At 47.2% G+C, this 21,244-nt stretch overlaps 2 protein-coding genes across 4 annotated transcripts; both read right to left on the reverse strand.

Moving 5' to 3' along the window:
* Window positions 1-223: 223 nt before the first annotated feature.
* On the reverse strand, window positions 224-8,373 carry C12H1orf35 (chromosome 12 C1orf35 homolog). 3 transcript variants are annotated; one of them, XM_066584779.1, is made up of 9 exons: window positions 8,279-8,373; window positions 7,435-7,542; window positions 7,144-7,294; window positions 6,980-7,025; window positions 6,475-6,557; window positions 6,251-6,323; window positions 5,857-5,936; window positions 3,697-3,816; window positions 224-732 (listed from the first exon to the last, which is right to left on the reverse strand). In XM_066584779.1, exons 2-9 carry the CDS (start codon window positions 7,526-7,528, stop codon window positions 483-485), a joined length of 897 nt encoding a protein of 298 aa, XP_066440876.1. In that variant the 5' UTR covers window positions 7,529-7,542; window positions 8,279-8,373; the 3' UTR covers window positions 224-482. The 3 variants fall into 3 exon arrangements, with proteins under 3 accessions (XP_066440876.1, XP_066440877.1, XP_066440878.1); XM_066584780.1 differs by having other exon boundaries at window positions 8,216-8,310; XM_066584781.1 differs by lacking the exon at window positions 8,279-8,373 and adding an exon at window positions 8,212-8,230.
* Window positions 8,374-12,751: 4,378 nt separating this feature from the next.
* Window positions 12,752-21,187, reverse strand: MRPL55 (mitochondrial ribosomal protein L55). The gene is made up of 4 exons (XM_066585520.1): window positions 21,046-21,187; window positions 15,185-15,286; window positions 14,177-14,372; window positions 12,752-12,965 (listed from the first exon to the last, which is right to left on the reverse strand). Exons 2-4 carry the CDS (start codon window positions 15,229-15,231, stop codon window positions 12,813-12,815), a joined length of 396 nt encoding a protein of 131 aa, XP_066441617.1. The 5' UTR covers window positions 15,232-15,286; window positions 21,046-21,187; the 3' UTR covers window positions 12,752-12,812.
* Between the last annotated feature and the right edge of the window lie 57 nt (window positions 21,188-21,244).

The raw sequence follows: 21,244 nt of genomic DNA on the forward strand, positions 1-21,244 counted from the left end.
GGAAGGAAGGGGTAGAGACAGGGCTGCAGCCACTCATAACATCTACTTTACAACAGATACCTGTCAAGGGGGCGGAGTCTGGCAACTAATTCATGTGCAAAAATCGGCGTCACGAACATAAGATCCAAAACCTGCTACAATGTAGAGACCTCCAGTGTGAATGCAAGTACAAGAGGCACAACAGTTATAAAGGGTGCAGTACGGAGGCTCCTTACACTTTGGGGGAGTCGGGGAAGACGGAAGGTTTATTATATAAAAGCAGAGTATTTACAGTTAGACATCTCCCCCAATAAATCAATGGATGCAAAGTACAATATAAAGTCAGAGCCGCCCCGGATCCCACGCTGCCTGTAGACCGGACTGTCAATCCAGGGATGTGGAGACGCTGACCCCATTGCCCGTCCCGAGACATCAGTCATGCGAGGCCGGCGCTGTCCCTGAGTGACACAAGAGGCTCCCCATGGATTGCTCCCCCTCCCGTATCAATCTTCAGAGTCTGTGTCATGCCGTCGTTTGGCCCCACGCGGAGACTGCGACCTCCCCCTTCTTGGCTTGGTGGGGGTCCGTGCCAGCCGGTATGGGGAGTTGTCACTGGAAGAATGGCTGTCGTGCCGATGTGTGGTACGGGGTCTAGGCGAGTAGCTCCGCTCTGATGAATGACTGTCGCCTCTGCCGGCTCCAGGGGGACGAGACGATGATGGATTACACTTGGAGGGGCCCATTCTCTTCCGCCTTACAATAGAGAACAGGTCAGAGCTGTCACATCACAGAACAAACACAACTCAACAGAAAGAGGGGAAAAGTGCAGAGCTGAGCGTGTAGCCAACAACCGAGGACAAGCAGCAGGAAGAATGAAGAACGGCCTGATGTATTACATGGCATTACAGTATATATCACATTGTGCCGTTATACGTCACCTATTATATATAGTACCGCATTACAGTATATATCACACCGCACCGTTATACGTCACCTATTATATATAGTACCGCATTACAGTATATATCACACCACACCGTTATACGTCACCTATTATATATAGTACCGCATTACAGTATATATCACACCACACCGTTATACGTCACCTATTATATATAGTACCGCATTACAGTATATATATCACACCACACCGTTATACGTCACCTATTATATATAGTACCGCATTACAGTATATATATCACACCGCACCATTATACGTCAGCTATTATATATAGTACCGCATTACAGTAAATATCACACCGCACCGTTATACGTCACCTATTATATATAGTACCGCATTACAGTAAATATCACACTGCACCACTATACGTCACCTATTATATATAGTACCGCATTACAGTATATATCACACCACACAGTTATACGTCACCTATTATATATAGTATCGCATTACAGTATATATATCACACCACAGTTATATGTCACCTATTATATATATAGTACTGCATTACAGTATATATCACACCGCACCGTTATACGTCACCTATTATATATAGTACCGCATTACAGTAAATATCACACCGCACCGTTATACGGCACCTATTATATATAGTACCGCATTACAGTATATATCACACCGCACCGTTATACGTCACCTATTATATACACTGTAATGCGTTACTATATATATCACACCGCACCATTATACATCCCCTATTATATATAGTACCGCATTACACTAATATATATATATATATATATATATATATCACACCGCACTATTATACGTCACCTATTATATATAGTACCGCATTACAGTGTATATCACACCGCATTGTTATACGTCATAGTACCGCATTACAGTATATACACATCACACTGCACCATTATACATCACCTATTATATATAGTACCACATTACAGTATATACATCACACCAGTTATACGTCACCTATTATATATAGTACCAATTACAGTATATATCACACCACATCATTATACGTCACCTACTATATATAGTACCTCATTACAGTATATATCACACACCGCATCGTTATACGTCACCTATTATATACATAGTACCGAATTACAGTGTATATCACACACCGCACAGTTATACGTCACCTATTATATATAGTACCGCATTACAGTATATATATCACACACCGCACAGTTATACGTCACCTATTATATATAGTACTGCATTACAGTATTATATATCACACCACATCATTATACGTCACCTACTATATATAGTACCTCATTACAGTATATATCACACACCGCACCGTTATACGTCACCTATTATATATAGTACCGCATTACAGTATATATCACACCACACCGTTATACGTCACCTATTATATATAGTACCGCATTACAGTATATATATCACACCGCACCATTATACGTCACCTATTATATATAGTACCGCATTACAGTATATATATCACACCGCACCATTATACGTCAGCTATTCTATATAGTACCTCATTACAGTATATATCACACACTGCATCGTTATACGTCACCTATTATATACATAGTACCGAATTACAGTGTATATCACACACCGCAGTTATACGTCACCTATTATATATAGTACCGCATTACAGTATATATCACACACCGCACCGTTATACGTCACCTATTATATATAGTACCGGATTACAGTGTATACATACACGTATCTCGGGTTACATTACATCACATGTATTGTCACAATACATTAGGACAGTGTAGTATATATGAGACTTCCTATTATAGTGTATATATTACATGGAATCTACATTATAAGCTTCTTTTAATAACCCTTTCAGCCCTGAATAACATTTTAGCTATCACAAATATTGGTGTTTTCGGGGGGTCATTTTCTTAATTTTTTCTTAGCATTATTTGGGGTCCAGGATATAATTCAGCAGATACAAGACTACTACATATACAATGTCATCCCTGCAGTTATCACACACCCGACTACCACCGTTATAGACGTTTCTTGACGTCCTTCAACTTCCAGTAAAAAACTACGAAGCATTGGGTGACTTTTCAATAAGATGTCACTATTTTTATGAGAAAATCAACAAACGTTTATCCAACTATGCGTGGCCAATGGAATGAGCAGAGGTGAAAAGTGGTATCACAGCCCCCTCTAGTGGCGAGTGGTGGTATCACAGCCTCATCTTATGGATGGTTCTGATTAGAGATGAGCGAGTATACTCGCTAAGGCACATTACTCGAGCGAGTAATGCCTTAGCCGAGTATCTCCCAGCTCTTCTTTAAAGATTCGGGGACCGGCGCCGGTGAGTTGCGTCGGGGAGAGGGGGGGGGGGGGGGGGGGGGGAAGAGAGGGAGAGAAAATCTCCCCTCCGTTCCTCCCTCTCTCCCCTGCCGCTCACCGCCCCCTGAATCTTTAGAGACGAGCGGGGAGATACTTGGCTAAGGCACTACTCGCTCGAGTAATGTGCCTTAGCGAGTATACTCGCTCATCTCTAGTTCTGATCACCCAAATAACCCAGGATCCTCCGTAGGTCTAAAGAGCCAAGTTATCAAAAATTCCAAACTATTGGACATTAATACCAATATGTTCATCCACAACACTGAACCCCCCGTGTACCAGCAGCCCCGGAGGTGAAGCCTCAAGAATGATATTTCTGTATAAGATCTATAATAAATAGGTGGCCAACAGAAGGGGTTAAACCAACTGCGTGCCCCTTCTTCACTTATATATTATAAGACGGTTAATTCTCCCATCCTCACCTGTCCTCCTCCGTGTCATCTGAGGAGGAGTCCGCTCGCAGGCGCTTCTCCTTCTTCTGCGTCTTCTCTTTCTTTTTCTTCTTCTTTTTCTCCTTTTTGGCTTTCTTCCTGCTCGCTGACCTGGCAGAGATTAAAGCATAACGGCCCTTTCAGATGACTTCAGTATAAGCCGTCGTGTACATGAGGAGCAGCAGTAAGTCCGGCTATTATATAACTTGCAGAGGGGAAAACTACAGGATACATACCCAATTTCCATTTTTCTCTGAGCTGGTGGGTGGAGACTGCTGTTATAATGGTATGGGAAAAAAACATCCCATTCTGCTCTCTAACACTGCAGAACACACACGCGCCAAAAGTCATGGGATAGCAGTATGTAAATTTATTATGAAGTGGCATTACCTCAGCGTGGGAGCACCCATAAGTGTATGAAGTTGTGAGGTTGAACTCTGACCAGCGAACTCATACCAAGGCGACCTGAATTATTGAAGTTCGAATGAGACATAATAGTTGGTGCCAACCGGATGGGACATCCCATTTCCAGAGTTGTGCGGGCATTCAACACTCCTCACTTCAGTGTCATGTGTGTACCACAGTGGACAGGGTATGGGCCGCCCATGGGTGCTCAATGATCGTGACCGTCTGCATCTGGCTAGAATTGTCGGTGTGAACAGACAAGCAACTGCAGCAGAAGTCACATCCATATTTAATGCAGGAGGTTCTACACACATATCCCGCAGGGCAGTGCAGGGTTATTTAGCTTCCATGGGATATGGGAGTAGAAGACCCACCAGAGCACCTCCGTTAACATCACGATACCAGACACAGCGCCTCACCTGGACTCGTGAGACGGCTAACTGGACCCTAAAGGACTGGCGACATGTGATGTGGTCCGATGATTCACAGTACCAATTGTTTCGGGCTGATGGTAGGGTTTGTGTTTGGCACAAACCTCGCCATGGACCCCGGTTGTCAACAAGGCACTGTTCAGGCTGGTGCTAGTTCCATACTGGTGTGGGATGTGTTCTCATGGCATGGGTTGGGTCCACCTGAACATGTCATTGGTTGGTGCCGGCCATCTTTCACTGCTTGGTGACCATTTGGGGCCCTTCATAGACCCCCACAATGATGGGATACTCCAGCAGGATAATACATCGGGCCCAAGTTGTCCAGAACCAGTCTGAGGGATATTCCGCAGAGTTCCTATGAATGGTGGACGGCACGTTTGCCCAACACAAGCCCAATCAAGAATTTATGGGGTGAGGTGGAGAGGTCCATTTGCATCCTGCAGCTACAAACACCATGCAGCTGTGGGAGGCTATCTAGATGACACGGCTCAACATCCCTCCATAGTTCTTCTGTCACCTTGTGAAATCAATAACACGTCAAGGGGCTGCACTTCAACCGGGCTCTAGGGGGTCCTACACAATTTAAGTTCCTCTCCCATGACTTTTGGCATGTCAGTGTAATTACTGCATCGTGGAGGACACTATACAGCAGTACTAAGCAGTGAAAATGGGATTTCAGGAGCTGTAAGGCAGTAAGGCTCCTGTCCACGGGCGTAGCGATATCCCGCGACAGATCCCCGCCGCCGGGGAGCAGGGGAGAGCGGACAGGCTCACCGTGGAGATTTGTAGAAAATTGCAGCATGCTACGATTTAAATCCAATAAGCGAAGAATCGCTATGATTCCCCGCTCGTGGACAGGGGGGCTGCGCTTTCCATAGTAGTCTATGGAAAGCGTTCACTGTGTTTCCTGCGGCCGGATTATCGTTGCGGAGGACGCAGTAAAGTTCGCTTGTGAACAGGAGGCCTAATTCACTTACTATTAGCCGCAGCTGCTCCTCACCTCTCCATGGACTTCAATGGAAAATCACCTCCTTTCATTTTCTGTTTTACATTTTGTCTCTGTTACTAAAGACAGATTTCACTTGACAACAGGCAGTGGACAGCAAATTAGCAGGACCAGTGACCACTAGTGGGCAGCACTTTAGAGGGATTTTTCAGAAAAAAAAAAACTTATTTCAGGCAACTAAAGTGATTTGCACTTTTGCAAGTGATCACACCGACTATCATATTAACACAAGTTGTCTTAAAGCGCGGTAACCGTGTGAGGGGACACGACGCCCTCTGTGGTTTAACAGTGAACTGCACATATAATCACCTTGACGTCCGCTCCTCCTCGCTCTTATCTGGTGTCAGCCTCTCAGCTGGAACGTTCTGTCGCTCTCCGGGTTTCTGATGCTACAACAGGGAGGTTAGAGGTCAGTTGTAGGAGGTGTGGGGGGGGGGGGGGGGGGGGGGATTATTATAAACCAGCTCCTTATATAATACGTCAGTACACTGTGTGTAATACGCAGGAAGGGAGCAAACATGACAGTGAGCGGGACACAATGATTTTTCATCTGGGTACCAACTGTTACTGCTCTCATGTGATAACAGAAAGTAAAAGACCCCCCCCCCCCCCCAACACGTAGATAGGAGGCGTGTACTATAGAGGTCATCACTATCTGTAGAGCGCCCCCTAGTCGCAGCAGACGTGTCTCCATCAGACTTACGGTGAAGATGGAGAAGCCCTTTTTTGCTGCCTCCTTGTCTTCCTTGGAGAGGGTCATCCGGGCGGCAGTGACGCTGCGGTGAAAGGAGTAATTAAGACAAAATGAGCCCTCGGTAGTTCAGAAGATGCCGGATTATCGGAGTTTTACTGCATATTACCAGTAATGTACAGCTGACAAGTGATATGATTGGGCAGACATTGGGGTCTCCTATATTCCCATCCTACCTGGAGGTCCCCAGGCCCAGGACCCGGTCCACACCGCGCTCATCCCGCTCCGATCCTTCCCGCTTACAGACCTCCGCAAACTCCTAATGACAAAGGAAAGAGCGGGTCACATGACCGCAGAAAACCAGGGAGCGCTAACCCCAACGCCTCACACATGGGGCATTTGTACTTCCAGGTCTCCTGCTCATCTATGCTGCTCTGGAAAACAGTCTCCTTCCACCTCTGGCAGCTGATTACATAGCTCCTTCTTACCACCTCTGTAGGGGTCTTCTGAACTATACTGCCATGTACGGCCAAAGCGCCGCACTACCTGGCCAGCAGGGCACAAAGCTATTTCTATTGGCTGCCCTGCGGTGATCTATGCAGGGACCTGGCTGTAGGGACAGCGAAGGAGCATGTGAACACCAGGGGGCGTCATACTATGTAGGCAAACACCAGTACGCTGCCCTAGATAAATAGCAGATTTGCTTTAGGAATGTACCGCCGCGGTCCTCGGGGGTCTTACCTCCTTGCTGAGACCTTTGGGCTGGCGCTTCACTGTTTTGTAGCCCCTAAAAGAGAAAAAAAAAGTTGACAGGCCCCGCCTCCTTACTGACAGGCCCCGCCTCCTTCCATGCATGCTATATTCTCACTGCACAGCTACAACCCGCTGACAGACAGGAGACTCACAGTGCGGCTAGCATGGCTTCCTCCTCCGCCTGCTTGACAGCGGCCAGCTCCTGCTCTCTGCTCTGCGCCTCCCCGGGCCTCTTCTGCTTGGCGTACCACGTCAGATCCCGTCCCTTCTGCCAGCGACCAACCGGAGCCATCAAGGAGTTCCCTGCACACACAGATCCACATGTAGTATATCTGCCTCGCTCTGTGTCAGTCTTCACTGCAGTTCTGGTATTCTATTCATGAACCAGGAGGCACCAGAGAATGAGATTCCTCCGAGGGGGAGGACATTAACCCCTTCCTTACCCAGATAGTTCTCCCGCTGTTTATCCGTCTTGACATCTTCCCAGTTGAACTGGTCTTGGCCCCCACGGACGCCTCCCCTGGACGAGCCGAACATCGCAGCAGGCTATCCTGTAAGTAACAAGGTTATAATGGCCATACGACGGCTGCTGTCGGACCTTCCTCCATGCTTTACACTGCAGGACCACTAGTTTACTTATTCAGTATTAGGTCAGTGAGAGGGGGAGGGTAGTTGTGCCTCCGCAGTATGGACGGGGGGCGTCGTGGTCCGCCTGCGGCTCTCTGGACCCCAATGACCGCAGTCAGGGGGATCTCCATCCGGCTAGGATACTCACAGTCAGGCCACGATACCCCCGTCCACACGGGGGCAGAATATCCCTATCGGTTACCGGCCTATCAGTACTAGCAGTGTAAAGCATGGGGGATGTAGAAAACAGCAGCCCAGGTGACCGGCTGCATTAAAGTATCATTGTTGGCATTAGGGGGAAGCAACTAATATACAATTACATGCTGTATATCTATATTATTAAGGGGATGAAATCCAGTCTGACAGCCCACTGTGCTTTACACTGCAGCGGTGATCAGTATTTCCCTGCGGTCAGTCATGTGATCACATCTCTCTAGAGCTATTCTGAGCGCAGCCAATCAGAAATCACCTCTCATCTAATCCCGCCAGAACAGGAAATTAAAGGAAAGCTGATTGGCTGCGATCAGCTGCGGTTCTTCCTTTTCTCTGACAGCCCCCGGTACCCCGTCATGGCGGACCCGTCCGAGGCTCACACACATCAGGCCGGGATGTGGAGAAGCTGCACTCAGCATCCCGGTCAGGCCCGGCTTCATCACTCACTCAGATTTCCCGGGTCCGGACCACACACAGCGGCGCACAGTCACTTCCGACGGCGGTCAGGAAGAGGAAGGGCTATCTGGTCACATGATGCGTACGTCAGTGGCTGTGTGCCGCCATGTTTCTATCGGGCAACCCAGAGCCGACAAATATAGAAAACTAATCACGTCCTAGCCAGAAATAGATGTGAGGGGAGGAGGAGACCACGTGTCACCTGTATGAGGGGGCGTACCATGTATTACCGGAACAGGGGGAGGAATGTACCATATATTATCTGTATAGGGGGCAAATATACCATTTGTCATCTATATGGGGGGTGTACAGTGTCTCATCTGTATGATAATGGGGGGGGGGGGGGGTCCTATATATTATCTGTATAGAGGGGGAAGGAATGTAGCCCCTCACCATACTCTAATTTATTTAACACATACAGCGCCTATTCTTCCGCGGCGGCGCTGCACATCACCTATCTGTAGGTTATTGGAGTATGGGGGAAACCCAGACAGATGAGGGGAAGCATACAAACTCCTTGCAGATGTTGTCTTCGGTCAGACTTTAACCCGGGACCCCAGTGCTGGAAGGGAACAGTGCGAACAACTGAGTCAAGCAGTCTGTGTTAGCCATAGCAGTGCGCAGAAGAGAACCGTGTGCCAGACACAAGATCCACACCTATAAAACATATATATCTTTATTAGCCCTTTAATAAGCTGGCCATACATCCCGATTTAGGCAGGACAGCCCTGCTTTGGGACCCTGTGTCCCACGGTCCTCAAGGTCCCTAAGCGGCACAGCCTGTTGTCCCACTTTTGGACCGTCTAGTGACCATGAAGGTGATTACCAGCCGGGGAGTCCTGGCACCCGGCTGGTAATCACTCTGCGTCCCTGCTACGGCTAAACAAACTGACAGCAGTGTGTGCACCCGGGATCCTCCTCCCCAACCTCTCCTCCTTGGTTCCACAGGAGGAGAGGGGAAGAGTAGTCCGGACGCACAAACTTCCATCTGCAGCAGCACCAAGCAGAGGAGCAGCGGCACTTTGAAGACCAGGAGGAGGTAAGTATATGGGTCTCAAGGGGGCCACTATCAATACTGGGGCCAATATAGGGGACACTATTACTACTCAGGCCACTCTGCACATGGCAGCAAACTTCAAGTTGTCTTAAGGCCCATTTACACAGAGCGATGATCGCTCAAACGACAGTTTGAGTGACAGCTTTGAGCGATCATTTTGCATAAACTATTAAGTAGCTACTCCGCTACTTAAGAGCAATTAAGTGTGCAAATAAAGCCTTAGCTGAATGCAGTTATTAGCCCGAGGGCTCTTATCTGCTTTCAGTTCCTTTGTTCTCCAGCGGGAAACAATGCTATCAGCACTCCCCACAGAGAACTGCTGATAAGGCTGAACTACGATTTTTAGGTTAGACTGAATTTTACAATCAGCTAGCAGTGCCCGGATAGCACACGATGGCCGCGCATTTAGACGCAACGATGAACGCTCCAACGATCTTTTTTCAGCGATCATCGCTCTGTGTAAATGGGCCTTTAGGTTAGCAAAAATTTCCACGGCCTAAAAACAGTCAAGACTGTTTCATTCTAACTGGCGCTCCCCCTCACCTCCTCGAAGGCTTCCCACAATCAGCACTCCCTGGCTTCCAGCGGCCTCGTCAGGCACGGCCACTTCAGACCGCTGGGAACCAGAAGCCGGAGAGCACCGACAGCGGAAAGCCTTCAGGAGCCGTAAGGGGGAGCGCCGGATAAAACGAAATCAGCTGCAGGTACGGATTTTGAGTGGTTTTTGAATGTGAAAACGCTGTGGATTTTGCTTCCTGTTTTTTTTTTTAAACAACTCTGTACATTTTTAAACAGATCCTGTGAAAATCTAGTCACCTTACCTTTAAGGACCAAGCACGGTAAATTTATGGCACTTGGTTAAAGCTCCTGCAATCAAGCAGGAGTAGGTCAGGTTCTCAGCTGTTAGACACAGCCTGGGACCCAGAGGAGAAGGGAGAAGCCTTTTTTTTACCACTTCTGCATTCGCATTTCCAATGAGTTCTATGTAGTAAAAAGACCTAGCGTGACCACCGAGTCCCCCTGTTACAGCAGAGCGCAGGGTCCCAGCAGACCATGATCAGCTCTGCCAGTGACTATTGCCACTACAGGGGGATGGTTTTCCCTGGTACTGGGGCTCCAATGGATGCCCAGCTACAGTGGAAAAGTGTCAAAATAGACCTGCCCCAGAGGTCTTATATGTCAAGGGGGATATAGATGGTAAAAAAAAAAAAATTGTAACAAAGTAAAAAAAAATAATTTTTTTTACAGAATAAAAAAAAATAATTATATATATACACACACACACACACACGAAAAAATGACCCACCCCCAATGCCAACCAAAACCATCGCCGTATGTGCCCTGTAATCCAAAACTATACAGATTGTACATCTAATGTCTGAAACAAAATGAGGAACCCATTCCATTCTTTATTTTAGCGTAAATATACTAATTTTAAAAATAAAGAGTTAAAAAAAAATTGCTTTTTACCAATAAAACTAAAAAAAAAAAAAAAAAGGAAAAAAAAAAAAAGACAGCCAATCAAAGCGCAGCCCTTATTTTTCCTCAGCAGTATCAGACATGAAAGCTGCGCTGTAATTGGTTGCTATGGACAACAAAGACAGATTTTCTTTTAGACAGTTTTCAGGAGTGGTGTCGGGGTACTTTTCCAGGACCCCTGTATCATCTGTGTAGAAAGAGGTGGGATGTACAATGTGGTACCTGTATAAGGGGGGAGGAGTGTATTCTGTATCTACACCCGAGACGCCGCCATAAACGTTAATACTTGCTTGGCCGCTGTACCAGTCACATGTAGGAACCATGTGAACAGAAATGCAGATTTGTATGAGAGGTCATGCCTGCCATATTACCTCCTGTTAATACAGGATACATATATGGGCACACGGAGGGGTTGTCCACGGGTTCGGGTTGCATACGTTAAACATAGACCCAAAACACACTGTGCACAGTCAGATATGGTTTTCGCTCCCAAAATGTCTGCTGATCTAGCCCCCTGCCCCAGAGGAACCCTCGCTGCTCTATCCCCCTGTCCTACAAACCCATGGAGTCATATCTGTACCTGCTCCTCCTGATGGTGAGGGATCACCCCACATTGGGGGTTAAGGGGTGGGTGGGGGGGGGGGGACGACGACACCGTTTTGATGGAAGCCTTCGGTCACATTTCAAAGTGCTACATAGCGGTAGACTACTGACTGTTGGGATGTCAGCAGCGATCCTTCATGCTTAAGAGGGCCGGTTCACATCACTCTATTGGCTCTGTCCAGGGGTCCAATCAGGGCATATGTTCAAAATCCCCAAACCAGGTTTGGTCCAGTCTCCAATATTGGGCATTATAGAACACACCTGAAACAGATTAATAGGTGGCTTTTTTCGGCAGATTTCTTTATATTTGCCCCATTATGTGCTGGAAAGTAAAGTGCCGTATACCAGGCTTTTGTTTCCAACACAAAATGGCACAAATGAACGAACATCGGCCAAAACAGAGATGTGTTTGGTCTCCATTTCCGCAGTTAATCCCATGATAGGGTCCGTACAGGAGTTATGTTTCCAGGATTTTAAGCATACACCTGACGAGACCCTCCAGGACAGAGCCAATAACCAGATGTGAACAGGCCGAGAGCCTTATACTATAGAGAAGCCCTCTACACCACAGTCTGATGGTTCAGGTGATGTCCAGTTCCTCTAATCCGGCATTGATACCTTTGGTTCTGTATGGGTGGGTCCACCACCACATCTTCCCCTCTGTAGCTCTATGGCTTCCAAGCTCTTCAGGGTGAAGTCACACCAAAGTTCCGAGAATTAGCCCCCGCCCCGTCCCACCTCTCCCCATTGCAAATAGTGCAGAGGGGCGGAGAGGAGGCAGAGAGGGGGGCGGGAGCTCAGTTCCTGCACTTGGCTCTTCCATCCCCCCCCCTGCACACTAGGACAACGTATATCGGCTCGGCGTGGAAACCGAGCCGATATACGTTCGTGTGACTTCACCCTCAGTTTCATGTCTACAGGGCCCAAACACTGAGGCGCCCCGGTTTTACTCTTATAATTTGTAAGATTGGTTGTGCCAATCTCCAGTTTTGTGTCTACTACTCCAATGTGTCACCACAGAAACGGGCAAACCCTGAGTTGTCCGATTCTGGTGAGTGTTACTCCACCTACCGCCTGTGGGCCAGAAAACCAGCACAGGACTGCAGGGTCAGACTGCACAGGACTTATTTGTAGTCTGTCGCCATGGAGACACATAGATCTGCCTACGAGCTGTAGACACAAGATGGGGGGAAAAAAAAAGTTTGAATCACTTACAAAGTGGCAAAGTGTTTGATTTTAGATGCATGGCTAGCAAACTTCACCACATCTGAAGAGTGTGTGGATCTGATTAACCCCGCAATGCCTGCATCATTGTCAACACAAAACCTTTTTTACTTTTTTTATTAAATTACACAACTCTCTGGACATTTCTTTGGTGACAATCAATCACTTTTTCTTCCAGAACTGACTGTATTCATCCAGCTTGAAGTCTTCATACGTGTTCTGCTCCTTCTTGGCGCCACTCTTCTTGAACTGGTTCCTCTTACGCAACCGGGCTTTTCTTTCCGCCTCAGAAAGTGTGGTGATGTCTACGGGCATCTGAGGGCAAAAGCACAAACAGAGGCTGGGTGTAAATGATAAAAGCCAATGTTTCCAAACAGACAACCGCGCACTAACACGTTGAATATTACTGTTCCATTTACTATACACACACAAAACGTGTGGTTCTTATTACACATTTTGTATACAATGTACTGCACACTGTGAGTCCATCTGCCAGCAACGGGGTCCTACACCAACAGACTTACCCCTCTTTGGGCCTAAACTTCCAAACTAACACCAGAAAAGTGTAACCCAGCCATATAGTGCAGTATAAAAGGCCTGGCATAGATGAAAGGATAGGATGCATGACCAAATCAGAGGCAATCATTACTCCACATGCACAAGGCAAGACAGACGAGTCGGTCAGCCTTTTAATTAGAGCATTACATGGCTGCATCCCACCTTCCCAGAGTTCATTGGGCTTAAAGGGGTTGTCCCGCGAAACAAAGTTGGGGTATACACTTCTGTATGGCCATATTAATGCACTTTGTAATATACATTGTGCATTAATTATGAGCCATACAGAAGTTATTCACTTACCTGTTCCGTTGCTGGCGTCCTCGTCTCCATGGTGCCGTCTAATCTTCAGCGTCTAATCGCCCGATTAGACGCGCTTGCGCAGTCCGGTCTTCTCCCTTCTGAATGGGGCCGCTCGTGCCGGAGAGCGGCTCCTCGTAGCTCCGCCCCGTCACGTGTGCCGATTCCAGCCAATCAGGAGGCTGGAATCAGCAATGGACCGCACAGAAGACCTGCGGTCCACCGAGGGTGAAGATCCCGGCGGCCATCTTCACAAGGTAAGTCAGAAGTCGCCGGAGCGCGGGGATTCGGGTAAGTACTGGACGGTTTGTTTTTTTTATGCCTGCATCGGGTTTGTCTCGCGCCGAACGGGGGGGGCTATTGAAAAAAAAACAAAACCGTTTCGGCGCGGGACAACCCCTTTAAATCTCCAAATAACAGGCGAGTCTGTCAGTGTTGGGTCCCATCTGTAAGAAGTCACCTGGCTGCAGGCAGATGGGCTCACGCAACTTCGTAAAAATGTGCACTAAGAACCTCAAATGTATATACAAAGTACATATAGCAGTAATGGAGTCCAATATCCATACAGTTACAGTTTATAGTGGGTTGTTGCTTCTCCGAAGAGAAAGCATTAGTTAGGCTACAAGTAAAGAGATCACATGACAGGACGCCATGTGAACGGAGGATCTTACAATTAGCATCCTGCGTGGTTCCTTGTACCGGATGGTAATGGTGGAGCCGTCTGGTTGCACCAGGAGGACGGGGTAACTTCTCAGGAAAGATTTCCGTACAGTGCGCCCAATGCAGGCTCTGTTGGAGTCCTGCAGAACAGCGGAGGTGTGTAACTGACAGGAGGCGAGACTGCGGAGTGCAGCGCTGGACAGGGAGCTGCAACATAAGGGAAGACGTAAATCACAACATAAAGCCAAAAATGTTGGGAAAGCACAGTGAATGTTTCCTGTATCATACTTCAGAGCTGCGCTCACTATTCTGCTGGTAGAGTTACTGTGCAGATACATTACTAATACAGAAGTTACATCCTGTATTATACTCCAGAGCTGCACTCACTATTCTGTTGGATGAGTCTGTGTACATAGATTACTTATAGGATAAGTAATGTAATGTATGTACGTAGTGACTCTACCAGCAGAATAGTGAGTGCAGCTCTGGAGTATAATACAAGATGTAACTCAGGATCAGTACAGGATAAGTAATGTATGTACACAGTGACTCCACCAGCAGAATAGGGAGTGCAGCTCTGAAGTATAATGCAGGATGTAGCTCAAGATAAAGAAATCATTTTAATATTAATGATGACCAGGAAGAAGCCTACTTCAAACTGAAGATGTCCTGGAGGAGGTGAGAAGTGGTTGCCCTGTCCTCTACAAAAGCAATTCACAATCTTTCATCCTCCACAGCATAATATCATTGACCAGAACATGTAACTGTGCTTGCAATGTATTAAACTTCAGAGCTGCACTCAGGATAAGTAATGTATACGCTCAGTGACTCCACCAACAGAATACGGAGTGCAGCTCTGGAGTATAACTGAGCATATTCCTCGGTCAAGGACTATAATAAAGCTGTGAGACAATTCTTTTATGGGCAGTGCAATCAGAGCCATATTAGGTGTCAACTAGTAACAGATGTGAAGAAGAATCACTTGAAATTCTAGTTTATCCTGATATTTCATGAGTTACCAAATGAAAGTATTGACCGCGGTGCCCGTCCTCACAAGAGCAGCCATTGGAGGGCGCTGTCTAAGGGACACGTGGAGCAGGAGGAGATTGTCAGCTGGGGTTCTGTGAGAGAGAGAAAGTAACATTACTCAGGTACTTACAGCAAGGAGCAAAGTCATCCCTCTGTTCCCCAATGGTGGTGTACCTATTAGCTAAGCTATGCCATGACCCGCCCCCTCCCATAGCAAACAGATGAAAAGGGAGCTTAGCTCCGCCCCCTCCCATTGCAAACAGCCGGAGGGGAGGGGGGAAGGAGAGAGGCAGAGAGCCGGGAAGGGGGAAGACAGCTCAGAATGCAGAGTATATCGTCCGGCTGTGAAAACGGCAGCCAATATACGCTCTTGTAATTTAAGGATTATTTATATAAGTAAAGACTACAAATCATCATGCGAAAAACCACCCCTCCCACAGCCCCATCAATAAAAAAATGAATAAAAAGTTATGGGTGTCTAAATGCACGAAAGTTGTGGTTTTTTTTAAATCTCATTCCACTTATGCCCCAAAATTATACCAATAAAGACTACAGATCGCCAACCCCTTACTCAGCCCAGTTGATAAAAAAAAATGTTATGGGAGAGCAGAATTTGAAAGTTGTTTCCCCCCCCCCCCCCCCTTTTTTTTTCTATTTTATTCCCCTTGAAAATAGAAGTCCAAACACCAGCCCAACGCATGGATACACTTCCCACGGGTGCACAGACAGGTGCAGGCTCACCATAAACAGCCATAGAAACAAAAGGAGGTGCATGAGTGAGGTATATCAGCTGGCCAAGTAATTGGTATAGAAAGGGTTAAGTCACCAGAGAGAGGTGCAGATAGAAGACTTTTACTGAGAGGAGAGAACTCTTGCGTATTCATTCTATGAACTATATGTCTACCTAGCTGGAATCAAAGGTCTGACTTGTCATATCAGTTTTAATCTGGTGACTTAACTCTTTCCAATCCAGTGTCGGACCTCGTCCAACATTGAGATTTCCCTACATGGCTCCCATGTCAGGCGAGATCCGACATGTTTCCAACACTATGCAGGATAGTGCTCCGATGTTGGAGACTGTTCTGCATAGTGTTAGCAGCTTTCAGAAGTACCCAGCTCACTGCGCACCAACAAATCCTCGGAAATTTTTCGATCCGGCATCTAAAAATCAGCGAGAACTTTGTAAATATGGGTTCTAGAGCTTTGAGTTTTCTTCAGAACTCTTGAGGTGCTACTCAGAACTCCTATAAAATCGCCGGATTTCCAAAAAATTATTTACACATAACTCATTTTATTATAAAGTTATTACGTGTAAATAATTTTTTGGGAAATCCCGCGATTTTATAACCGTTCTGAGTAGCACCTCAAGAGTTCTAAGAAAACTCTTATTGCTCGAAGCTCTAGAACCCATATTTACAAAGTTCTCGCTGATTTAGTAACATCATTTTTGGAAGTTAGCACCGCAGAGATACATTTGTTGATTTTTTTTGCTTAATTCACTAGAACTATTTTTAAAATTAACTGGGAACTCTAGAACTCTTTGGGGGGCATCCAGACCTTTAACTTTTTTTGAAAGATGGGGTGCTGACTTCACAGAGGTTCTATAGCAGAATTGATGCGTTTTCTCTCTCTGCTATCATAAAAAATTAATAACTTTTACAATATAGTCTTATGTACCCAAAAATGGCGCTAATAAAAACTACAAATCGCAACGTAAAACAACGAGCCCTTATACGGCCGTGTCGAGTGAAAAATAAAAAAGTTATGACTTTTGAAAAATGGAGATGAAAATCCGCCAAAAATCGTTCCGCTTTTAAGCCCAAAATAGACCATGTCCTTAATGGGTTAATATTCCCAATCATTGAGGACTTGTTATAAGGTCACTTTGAATTGAAGGAATGCTGCCATCCAGTAGATGGCGCTGTAGAGGTATTTTTCCATCTTTCTTATTTGCATACATTTCCCAGAGGAGCATGCATGGCCTTATAATTCTCCTTACTCATCTTTTAGGTGTCCCCCCAAACCCCTTAGGTGCTCTCCTTGGGGAGAAGACTATACCATCCCCTAACTCACTCACCCCCTAGGTGTCCCCACACCCCTTCTGGGTGTTCTACTTGGGGAGAAGACTATGCCACCCCCTGATCCACTCACCCCCTAGGTGTCTCCACACACTTTTTGGGTGCTCTCCTTCAGCAGACACGACACCGCTTCTAACCCACGAAAAACATTGTCAAACACCACAGTTTTTTTTTAAACAGCCGCCTGTAATAGTATGTGTGTAATAATAATATCCATCTATTTACAGGATTATTACAGATGATCTTCCTGAAGTGAAGCCCTCAGAACTCACGTTTAGTTTCGAAAAATTGGTACTAAAATCCTCATGACGTCACTCTTATGTTTCTGTTGAGTAAGGCTGCTTTCACACAGCAGGAAAAGGGAGAGAAAAAAAAAATATTGCAGCATGTTCTATCTTTGGGCAGCTGCAGCGTCACATCAGCACTTACATACCCTGTGTTTCCCTGAAAATAAGACATACCCTGAAAATAAGACATACCGTATATTCCGGCGTATAAGACGACCCCCCAACTGTCACCTTATACGCCAGGAATACAGTGGAGCAAAAAAAAAATCATTACTCACTTTCCCCGGCGTTCTGCGGCGCTGCTGCAGGCTGTCGCTCCCTCCTGGTCCCCGGCAGAGCATTGCTTTCTGGACGCAGGGCCGTCAGCCAATCACAGCCATTCAAGGACATCATTGATGGCTGTGATTGGCTAAAACACACGTGCCTTCAGCCAATCATAGTCATTCAATGATGTCATTGAATGGCTGTGATTGGCCGACAGCGTGAGTTAGCCAATCACAGTATTAGCTTTCTGGAGGCGGGGATTTCAAGCCCTGCGTCCAGAAAGCAATGCTCTGCCGGGGACCAGGAGGGAACGACAGCATGCAGCAGCGCCGCAGAACGCTGGGGGAGGTGAGTGATGGTTTGTTTTTTTTTACACTTTCTTTTTTTTGTATTACCGGCGTATAAGACGACCCCCGACTTCAGAGCAGATTTTTCAGGGTTCAAAAGTAGTCTTATACGCCGGTATATACGGTAGCATGATTTTCCAGAATTTTTGAGGATGAAAAATTATTTTTCAGGCTTTTTGAGGATGCTTGAAATATAAGCCCTACTCCAAAATTAAGCCCTGCTAACAGTTAAAGGGGTTGTCCCGCGCCGAAACGTTTTTTTGTTTTTTTTCAATAGCCCCCCCGTTCGGCGCGAGACAAACCCGATGCAGGGGTTAAAAAAGAAAACCGGATAGTGCTTACCTGAATCCCCGCGCTCCGGTGACTTCTTACTTACCTGGTGAAGATGGCCGCCGGGATCTTCACCCTCGGTGGACCGCAGGGCTTCTGTGCGGTCCATTGCCGATTCCAGCCTCCTGATTGGCTGGAATCGGCACGTGACGGGGCGGAGCTACGAGGAGCCGCTCTCCGGCACGAGCGGCCCCATTCAGAAAAGAAGAAGACCGGACTGCACAAGCGCGTCTAATCTGGCGATTAGACGCTGAAGATTAGACGGCACCATGGAGACGAGGACGCTAGCAACGGAACAGGTAAGTGAATAACTTCTGTATGGCTCATATTTAATGCACGATGTATATTACAAAGTGCATTAATATGGCCATACAGAAGTGTATAGACCCACTTTGTTTCGCGGGACAACCCCTTTAATTAAAAAAGTCAATTTAAATAGTGTCCAGGCAGCTATACATGTAAAAAAGTTAAACCTTTTTGAACAAAAATTAATATAAGACACTGTCATATTTTCAGGGAAACACGGTACTGGGCACTATGATGCCAAGAGTTCAGAACGGTGACCCTGCAGCTTCTGATTGGCTGCAGTGGTCAGGTGACTTCCTGTGTTGTCATCTTCCACATAAATCAGCGGGAGGACTGTGGGACAACAGCGCTGGATCCCCGCAGCAGGGGACGGTAAGTAATGCTCTTGTTGCTGTCCAGTAACCGGACCGCTCCGCTGGGGAGTTTTCAGCCCCATGGAAACTTTACAAAGAGCCGACAATGACAAACTAAAAACAGGGTTGCTCCTCAACGATCCTTGGTCTCTGTCCTACCTGCTATGGCGTTCACTGGCAGCAGCGACCTCAGTGGTACTGACCTGTCATGGCTGGCGCAGGAAGAACAGGGGGCCAGGGATGCGTCAGCAGATGGGTGTGTTACTGCTGTCATATCGTGGCGTCATCCACTTTTCACCAAAATTTATGGGGCAGGAAAAGCCCTTTTAGGCCGGTCTCACACGACCAGATTTCTATTGCGAAATCCGTGCGGACGATCTGCGGTATTCCGCACACATTAAGAGAATAGAATGCTCAAGTATCCGTGATTTCCGCGAGCAGAAATAAAATCGCTGCCTGTTCTATTTTTGTGTGGATTCCACACAGATGGCGCCAATGAAGTCAATGGAAGCTGCCTGACCCGCGGCCCATCCGCAACTGACATGGCAGACAGGTTGTGGGGACCCGCATCATCGCAGCGACGAGGCGGGAAAAACAAACCTTTAAAATAATAATCTGTAGTGTGCAGGTCTGTCAGCGAACATCCGCAGTACAGAGAAAATGAGGTATGCGGGGTCAGCGCCGAATTCCGCTGTGGACTCCGGCTCGTCCGTGTGAGACCGCTCTAACAGAGTACAGAAAATTCCCCTAATCCGGCACCTGATGGAGCAGACCCCCTGATAACGGGCCGCAGCCTCGTGCCGATTTCACTGGATTCGTTCACAGGCGCGTATTATTTTGCGTGCACCACGACCCGCGCTATTATCCTCCACATTTCCATAGCAAAACACCACATCTTGAACTTCTTAGGCCGCGGTCACGCGGGACGGAATATCAGCAGAATGGCCGCACCGCAAAACCACAAGAATTCCGCTGGAAAACCGCAGCTTAAAACCCACGGCCTTTAGCGAGAGAAAAGAACTGACATGCTGCCGAATTGAATTGCGCGCCGCGTGTCAGTTTTCATGCGGATTGGCTGCCCCGTGTGGACGAGGTTTTTGCAAAATCTCACCCACTTTGCTGGCTAATCCGGGGATTAGGAGCCGTGGGCGGAATCGCCTTGAGGACTTTCCGCACGGACATACCGCCCCGTGTGCGCCCAGCCTTACACTAACTGGCCGTTTTAATGGCTGGGGGCTTTGTTGTGGTTTTTTTGGCGCACTATTTGCACGTGCAAAAGTACAGTAAAAACCACACTTGTGCGGGCAAATACGCATCACTGTTTCGCAAAAACGCAGTGCAAATGCGCCTGCACTGCGCCACAACTGGAAGCATGTTGGGTCAGCAGCAGCTCCTAGAGGTCACATGAAGGTCAGAGGTGGTTAGGGACCTCTTAGTGACCTTAAGGCGACATCCGACAGTTCACAACATCCTGTAATCTGGCATCTTGGCGCTGCCAGTCTCGGACAGTCATGTGACATCCTGGGCGAAGCTCGCGCACTGTGGTCAGGGATGTCCGATCGCCAATCATAGAGGGCGCTGAGCAGCTTCGTATTAAAAAAAAAAAAAACACTACAATTTTAGCCATCGCCCATGTGACCGCAGTCACATGACTGTCCCCGAACACCAAACCGCGTCCATCGCTGCAGTCCTATATGTCACTTTCTGCTCTGTTGTGGTAGGCTGCGTTCCACTGCAACCGATCACTACAACTCCCAGCAAGCTGCTTCTAGTGTAAGACTACAACTCCCAGCAGACACTGCAGCATGCTGGGACCTGTGGTTCTACGGTGCCTAGTCCTGAGCTCACAGACCCGACATTACTAGTAACATGCGGCAGATACTGACCACATTCAGCGTTTCAATCCCGGCGGTTGACGTCATCACTCTGCGCCCGGCTACCAACACCAACGTCATAAACCACTGGCAGCCGCCATGATAATGAAGCCCACGAACTGAATTGTCGCCAGAAATATGGCGCTGCCGCAGGAGAGAAGGGTGACGTCACCACGCGGCACAAAACGAAACCACTTCTAAGTGCCGTTAC

Source organism: Eleutherodactylus coqui, chromosome 12 (genome assembly GCF_035609145.1).
Source record: "Eleutherodactylus coqui strain aEleCoq1 chromosome 12, aEleCoq1.hap1, whole genome shotgun sequence".
Classification (NCBI taxonomy): domain Eukaryota; kingdom Metazoa; phylum Chordata; class Amphibia; order Anura; family Eleutherodactylidae; genus Eleutherodactylus; species Eleutherodactylus coqui.

Coding starts and splice junctions, on each gene's coding strand:
- C12H1orf35 (XM_066584779.1), bottom strand. CDS start 7,528: ATGTTCGGCTCGTCCAGGGGAGGCGTCCGTGGGGGCCAAGACCAGTTC. Junction 6,324..6,474: donor CTGGGCCTGGGGACCTCCAG/GTAGGATGGGAA, acceptor CTTTCACCGCAG/CGTCACTGCCGCCCGGATGA. Junction 3,817..5,856: donor GAGGAGGAGCGGACGTCAAG/GTGATTATATGT, acceptor AATCTCTGCCAG/GTCAGCGAGCAGGAAGAAAG.
- MRPL55 (XM_066585520.1), bottom strand. CDS start 15,231: ATGGCTGCTCTTGTGAGGACGGGCACCGCGGTCAATACTTTCATTTG. Junction 14,373..15,184: donor GCGGTCAATACTTTCATTTG/GTAACTCATGAA, acceptor CTTATGTTGCAG/CTCCCTGTCCAGCGCTGCAC. Junction 12,966..14,176: donor AACCACGCAGGATGCTAATT/GTAAGATCCTCC, acceptor TTTTGCCCTCAG/ATGCCCGTAGACATCACCAC.